Source organism: Electrophorus electricus, chromosome 25 (assembly GCF_013358815.1).
Source record: "Electrophorus electricus isolate fEleEle1 chromosome 25, fEleEle1.pri, whole genome shotgun sequence".
NCBI lineage: Eukaryota > Metazoa > Chordata > Actinopteri > Gymnotiformes > Gymnotidae > Electrophorus > Electrophorus electricus.
The window spans coordinates 3,211,537-3,219,779 of NC_049559.1; the positions used below are offsets into that span (position 1 = coordinate 3,211,537).

General features: G+C 38.6%; 1 protein-coding gene across 1 annotated transcript; it reads right to left on the bottom strand.

Annotated features, from left to right (window-relative positions):
* Window positions 1-1,883: 1,883 nt before the first annotated feature.
* rnd3b (Rho family GTPase 3b) lies at window positions 1,884-7,721 on the bottom strand. Its single transcript, XM_027010059.2, has 5 exons — window positions 7,238-7,721; window positions 7,013-7,100; window positions 3,829-3,938; window positions 3,037-3,165; window positions 1,884-2,826 (listed from the first exon to the last, which is right to left on the bottom strand). The coding sequence occupies exons 1-5, from the start codon at window positions 7,340-7,342 to the stop codon at window positions 2,584-2,586; spliced, it is 675 nt and encodes a 224-aa protein (XP_026865860.1). The 5' UTR covers window positions 7,343-7,721; the 3' UTR covers window positions 1,884-2,583.
* Between the last annotated feature and the right edge of the window lie 522 nt (window positions 7,722-8,243).

Sequence of the window (8,243 nt, forward strand, 5' to 3'; positions counted from 1 at the left end):
TCCTTAGACTAAGGCCTATAATACTAGCATACGTATTTCTTCCATTGATATAACTAAGCACTACTTTAAGCCCCTCTGGACAAGAGTGTCTGCTAAATGCTGTACATGTATATGTAAATGTCTTATCCTTTAATATTAACAAAGTCTCACAAATACAAATTTAAAAGGAGTCAAACAAGAAAATGGCCTGATAATATGGATTATCAGGCCCAAACCCAACTCAGCTGTATAGGACAATATGATGGGCCATTTCCTATCACTATCAAGATATTTCCTGCATTGTGTCTTATAGGAAAGCAATCAGTCATATATCAGGAAATAGTTTCTTGCTTGTTGACCTCTTACTTGGTTCTGAGCAAGCACAAACGAGGCAGACAACACAAAAGCAGGGAAAGCTGCCAACATGTCAGCTGGAAGTCTTAGAGGAAGTAGGGATACACTAAACAGGACTCCAGGTTCAATTCCTGTCCAGCCAGTGGAGGAAGACTGTGGACCAGATTGTGGTGCTTGCTTGAGATCTGAGCTGCTTTGTAAAACCAGTTAGCCAAATGTACTTTGCTAACTGAACTAGATTAACTGGCACACATCTAGACTGAGTAAAAAATGTGTATGTACATATTTCCAATAGGCAAATAAAAATTATTGAATGATAAGCGTGAAAACCACATTACATCATTTTTTCATTACAATAAGTGCAACTGTGCAATGGATTTCAGGTTGTATATAGTCTGCATAAAAAATTAATGTTGTCTAGCTAAAAACGATAATAACTAAAAACAACAAAAATAAGACTCAAATGATTTTCAAAGTTATTTCAATGTCATATTTTCATTTTATATTATATATACTTCAAATAGTCATATCATCCAAATGGCTAAATGGCCTTGTAGTTAATAATATAAGCTTTGGTTTAAAGTGCTGGCAATATTCTAATCCATTCCACGCCTAATTCAACTCAGGCATGGTTGATCACTATTACCACTCATACAGGCAGGTGAGCTATTTAAATCAGATCCACTCTTTGTGCTTTGTGGGTAATGTGATAAGACCACTGTGGTGTGCCATGCCATGTGTGGTCTCCATTTGCAAGGTCGCTGCATTTATTTTCAGTGCCATAAGATGAAGAAAAGTTCAAGTGAAGGTGGGAGGCTCCCCGTGTCAATGTATGCAGGGCCCAAAGGACCCTCCCTCAGTTATCCACTGCCTCCGCTGAGACCCAAAAGAGAATGAGAAACAGTGAGAGACAGGAGGCCCTTGGTGAAAAGATCTCAGATGCAGTTCATAGATACAAATTCCTTAAAGCCATGGGTTGCTATGTGGAATTTCATAAAATCATTGCAACAACATGTCTTTTACCAAGCAGTCAGATATATGTGATTAAACCATTATGCAAATTGTGTTTACTTGTGTTTTATAGTGAAGTGCAAATTATATATTAAAACCATTCTAATACCATATTCTAAAACTTCAAGACAGAGAGATAAAGGGAAAACATGTGATGCAATTTAATAGAATGCTTTGGACCAGTAGGTATTCCAGCAGGAATGTGGTGACAACACATTTATAAATAATACCCAGAACATTTCTTCCACCACCACAAATGATCTCTTCTTGGCAACTGCAATTTACTCTTGTATTCAAAAATTTTAAGACAGAATTGCAGACAGGTCTTGAGTCAGTGTGAAATTTGGAGTTGTCTTCGGGTTACTATGATATTTGTCTTTAGCTACCCCAAGATTTCAGAAGCTTGACTGAACAACTAAAATGAACTCACAAATCTGAAACTGGTTTATAGTGTCTTTATCCTTGATTGCTGCTTTGGGTTTTGAGCTTCTTGGTGGGCAGCAAGAATTTAACATTAAACACAAAAGCAGCAATACAAATGAAAGTTCAAACTTCATTTATTGCTTCTTTTATTTATTTACAAAATGCAGCACCAAAATTCCTCTATATCTGTCCTGTAGTTGATTTTTTTTTTTGGTGTCAGATCTGAGAAGACAAATCATAGTCCATCAAACTTTGCTTTGGTTGAGGGGCACATATATGAGGTTAGTGTTACAGACCATTTAGACAGAAGTGGAACATTTATGAAGACATTTTAGCTAAGTCCATTAACAGTAACAGAAACAAAATGATTTTTTCCAAAAGTCCAGTCTCTCTTCATATAAAAATAGTTTTTAGGTTCCAGTATATTCTTTTCATTTAGGGTTCATACTATTGGTAATCTAAGAATTAAGATTTCTAAGATTCCTACTTGAAATTTGCTTGAAGGCCAGACAGCTCTGAGGTTCAGAATCCAACAGTCCTGACCTGCTGAGAATATTAAAATGGGAAATAAGGTTAAAGAATGCCAGAGACTGTTTCATCATCATTCATTTATGTCTCTCATATTCCAGCCTCAGTGCAGTCAAGCTCCTCAGAATAGCTGGGTACAAGATGATGGGTCAATGAATATTTTCCTAAAGTGCAAAAAAATCTCCCAGTTCATGTCCCATGAATTTTCAAATTTGTTATGGACGTTTTTCCACCATGATGGAAAATAAATCGTTGCAAAAAGATAAACCTTTTTTTTGGTTATTTATATCACATGACGGAGCAGGTTTTGGTCTTGTTCTTATGCAAGCATGATATGGAGTCTAGCTCTGGCCGACTGGCCATGTGGGATGTCCTCTTGGTGGCTCTAGAGGACTTGTGGCGCTTCATATTCTTGTTCTTGCTGACGCAGGCCAGCGTGGCCACGTGGAAAATGTCCCTCACGCTGTTCTCTGACTGCAGGGCAGAGCACTCAATGTAGGGAGCAGACATCTGCTTGGCCATGTTTGATCCCTTTAAGAGAAAAGAGTACCAAACATTTTACAGCGAAGTCATTCAATTTATAACTCAGTATCATTTTATTTTAATTAGAAAGCTCATTGATAGTTTGTAATGTAATACTTCATGCTTTTTACTTTTGATGCTGATCTTATTACATGGGTGCCTCATTTATATAACTATTGATTATTGTATTTTTTTTTTTATTATTTTCCTAGTTCTCACCTGATCATAGGACAATGGTATCTCATTGGACAGTTGTACAAAGGTGGCCAGGTCTGTGCGTAGGTCTGATTTGCAACCCACAAGAAGCATTTTGGTGTTGGGACAAAATTCCTCAATCTCCCCTTTCCACTAGAGAAGAATTAAACATATGAAATTTAGAGAAACCTGGAGATATTTATTTCAGTAAAATATAACTTGGTCTTTGTCATTTAAGGAGTAGAAGTTTTCTTTCCATATTAAGGCCAATGCACAATGCATTATAAAAAATAAACGCCAACAAGCTATGGATTTGTTGTCTTAAGGAGATAAGAAGTCTGCATGAAACAGAGGGAGAGAAGGATCTGCAGAATTCCCAGAGCAACAGACTTCTGATTCTCCTCCTTCCGGAGTGCTGCTCTTCCTCTGCCTGTGTCCACACCTCTCAACTACTGGCACCATGTTCAGCCTGTGACATCACAGGTCACAGGGTGCTTGAAAAAACAAAGGCTCCATGTCTCTGAGTGAACGTAAACACGTCACCACTGGCCCCTCCCTCTTTCCTCTTCACATGAGCACAAGGGAGTAAAAGTTCACCCCCAACCTCCCACACATCCCCTTTCTGCTTAGCACAACCTTTTTCTTCCTCCTCTCTAAAGTCTACCTTTTGCACCGCTTGAGCTGCTAACACAACGGCAGCCTTGTCAGTCTGTCAACAGGAACTATCGTTCCTGCTCAAATTAAGTGCGAGCACTAATTAATCAACTGTCCACGCAGGTGAATCAAACCATAGTTTCTATGGCGTACATTACCCACCTTCCTTAGCACACTGTCCAGGGTTTCTGGCCGGCTGATGTCGAAGCAGATGAGAACCGCGTCCGCATCGGGGTAGGACAGTGGACGCACATTGTCATAATAAAGAGATCCTGTCAGATAAGCAAAAAGGTCACCTGATCAAGCTTAAAATTAACAGCAAGTTTACAAATGTTCATCCTATACATCTTAGTTTTGTACAGCCTTGTGGCCTGCAACAAAAGCATTATTGAGGGATTAGTTTTAGAATTAGCATCTCCGAGAGGAAAAAAAAAGTGTGATTACAGCCTAAAGCAAGTTTCTTCTGAGATATCTGAGAGGATGAGACTACTGCGGAACTTCACACCTAATACAAATACAAATAAAAGAACAACCAAGAGGCACCGAACCTTGAAACTAGGGGAACATTCTACTAGATTTCCCTGCATATACTCATATAGAATAAAAAAAGATCCTGAGATGTTTTCTTTCACAGTGGAAGAGTTGTACCTGGAATTATTTTAATGGAAGTCACTTCAGACTTATCTGGGTCTATATGATATATGGGAAATATGATGCAAATTCTGTGTGGGATACTGACAGTGTGCTGAGGAAGATAACATACAGGACCATAATGGCAAATGTGAGGACTTGACATTCAAAAGTTGTTAAACTGTGCTCAGGTGTATCAACGATGCAAACAATGCCTCAAGGTCTCAAAAATGACCATTTTACAATTTCTCAAAATTCTTTGAAGTAATGCTGGAATTGGGAACAAGGAAGGAACATTAAATGTTTAGTTTTAACAAATTTGACACACAAGTATAATCATATGTTGGAATTGGATATGTAAAATTAAATGGATGATAAATAAAAGCATGATGAATATATTATATACTATTGATACAATATAACTAGAACTCATATAAACAGCAAAGTCTATAGTGTTCAACTGAATTTAAGAGTTAATTCAACACTGGAGCAGTTGAAAGTAGCAACAAACTTTCAACTCAGAGCAAAAATAAAGGGAAGTTACACCTTTTTCAGAGAGCATCCCTGAACACGTTACATTGTTCAGGGACGCATCCTCCACTAGATATTATACCAAAAGTTCACTGAAAGTCACCTATTTATAATGTAATCACACTTCTTTTTGATAAACCCATTAGTCATGTAGTCATGTACAAATCCATGGAGAGACATCAACAGTATAACATTTTTCTGAAAAACCCACATTATGACTTCATTTCCAAGATATACATAAACAAATCAGGAATAGTTTTGTGTCTACTGTATTGTAGTGCATAATGTCTTCAAAATGTCATACTTCCCAGAATATGAAAGCCTGAAACCAAAAGGCCCTTTCACAAATGTTCTTCAAGTTGTAACAGATCATTTATTTGAAGATAGTTTCAGTGTCCTGGACTATCCCTGAAAGCGGGGATTTCTTGTATGTATAAATTCAGTGTACTCAAAGCCAGGAACAGGGGAATGGTGCAATGTGACTCAGACTCAATGCTGACAGTAGATACGGTTTGTTACAATGTCCATATTTAGGACCATTAAAGGGGATAAATGTTACATCAGTCTAAATTCCTTCAGCTGAAAGACATGCTGTTTGTGTGTAGGAGGGAGAGTGAGCAAGAGTGTGACAAAGAAAGACAGACAGAAAGAAAGCAAGCCTACAAGCTGGGTTAAGGAGGGTACTAGTATGTATATCCTAAAAGAAGAACCAATCTACTTGGTCTGTTTATATAATACGAGACCACAGCTCCTATATTCTGCAGTCTGTCTGCTCATGATAGCGTAATGCACCTGGGATGTCCAATTCCCAGCTGTTTTCACACCTTTGTCTTCCTTACTGTGGGATTCCCTCTGCAAGTCACTGTCCCAATAAAAACTGAGTGATCACATGCATATCGGCTTTGCTGAGAGCAAACTGGGTTAGATCTCTATTCTGGGAGATGACTCTGCTCTAGAAAGCTGGTAGGGGCTAGAATGAATATACAGGAGCGATGGTACCAAGCACTTCAAGTTGAAATCATTTGGCCTTTTACAGTTCATTTAGACTAAAGAGTGTTTCATAATGTGAACTGAAGTTATATTTTTATATGTACTAATGCTGGATGGGAAAATTCCCTTGATTTCTAGTCTGAAGTTTGGTGAACAGCTGCTTTAATTCAACTCACTGGTCACTAGCTTGTGGGAAAATCTAATGAAATCTTAATCTTCAGTCCACATTTCTTATGGTGAAGCTTGATGAAGCAAGCTTGTTTGTTCTAAATTATCCCCTGAGTAGTTTTATTTAATGATAATTTGTTATAAAAAATAATAATTTAATCATTAAAAAAATAGTCACCTTACATGTGTGTAAGGGAGGTGAAGAGCATATGTGTTAGTTGATGTCAGCATTTCCTGAATACTCTGTGATGGAGTACACACTCCATCACCATGTCTCCTTGGGGACCTCAGAGAAACAGCAATCAGCGAGAGGTCACATATGGGCAGACCTGTTAGCATTACCTCCTGACCCCCAACTCCACTCCAGAGGGCCACCAGAGCAGACAAGACTGGCAGGTTAGCCAACGCCTGTTGGAGCCAGTCCAATAACAACGCCTCTGCTGTACAGTGTAATCAGATCCAGACCAGCAGACCTGGACAGTCTGACAGTCACTCAAGATTTTATGAGAATTTGTGTGTGTGTGTGTGTGTGTGTGTGTGTGTGTGTGTGTGTGTGTTCACATTTGCATGCTCATGTGTTTGCATGTGTTTTGTTGTTGATGCTAGGTGTCTTACCTACAATAAGCAAAAAAGAAGCTGGATGTGGCAAATGTAATGGTACGAATGTAAAACCTGCCATTAACCATAACCAAGAAGTAAATATTGGTATAGAAATATCTCTTAATCGCCATTAAAAAATCTCCCCATAGCTTCGCAAAGCATGAAAACTGGGTGGAGATAGATGGAGAACATGAGCTCTCCATAACCTTATCTAATATCCCATCCTGGCCAGCGCCTCCAACATTCCAAAGGCGAAACGTCACTCGAAGCGACATCTTATCTGTACCATTTGATTTTCACTCGCTCAGAAGATATTTTAATGCATTTGTAAAGAAGATTAACTATAAGGAAAGTTCGTGCAATTCAACCATTTGGACACTGTATATTGGTCAGCAAAAGATATTCTGATCATTTTTTGGATTCTTACCAGATGTGTCCCAAAGACTAAGTTCTACTCTGATCGAGTCGATCTCAAAGCTCGCCGTGTAGTTTTCAAACACCGTCGGAACATAGCTCTGTAAAAACACATTACAAGTGTAAAAAACACATATATTAAATTTTTTTAACATAAAGTTTTTTTTAAAGACTCGCCCTCTCGAGGAATATGCATCAAAGCAGCCTATCATTTCCATATAAAACTTTTCAGACAGACCTTTGGGAAGGAGTCCTTGGCAAAGACACTGAGCAAAGACGTTTTCCCGCACTGACTGTCTCCGACCACAACAATTTTACATTTCATATCGTGTCTGTGATCCATTTTCAACCGGGTACTTCATGACAGTTGAATATTCATCTTTCAAGTATCAGCTGCAACTGTATTCCACAAGGTATTTCACGTTTGGGTATCTTAGCACTAAATGCAAAACCGTAACGAATCGCTACATTCCTTAAGCCTTGATGGTACAAACGATTGTGAAAAAAAGTGAGGACCGCTTCTCCAGTCTTATCTACCCTTCCGAAGAGACTGGGCAGGTGATCACACACTGACACCCCTTCCTTTATCCTTTCGACCGAGACTTGCCTGCACTCTAAAACTTTAAAAACAACACACACAGTCAATCCTTTCTCAGGTCTGTTGTCAAACGTACGCTCCAGCTCTGTTCCGTGGTTTTATAGGACATCCACATACTTCACTGATGAGCGTTGGAGGGGCCGCCCCTCAGCCGAAGGAAAGGATGGTGTGGGCTCTGTGTTGCCGGGAAGGGTGTACGTTGCAGTGCCGTCTTTCAATAGTCGAATTACAATTCAAGTTTTACGAAAGTTTCTGTAGCGGGCTCTATCCTGGTTTCTTAAAGGAATTAACTAAATTTGCCTGCTGACGCAATATTATCGGAATTCGATGCACAAACTAAATAATAATAAAAATAATATGTGTGTTTGTGTGGGTGTGTCGTGGGGTAATTTCTTAAAGTGCTCTTGACCTACTTTAGATTATTTTTAATTATAATGACAATCTGTCTCTCTTGCTGGGCTATGATCCGTGTGTAGGGCTAATTCATAATGCACAAGTTTATTTTACAGCTGGTTATCTGAGAAAAAAAGAAAAGTGATTTAATGGTGGTGGCAATAAAAACTATAAAATCATGAATAACTACAAAATAACAAGTTCACAGTCTAACCCCTTAAAAGAGTCAGTCTATGCTGTTACTTTATTGTGC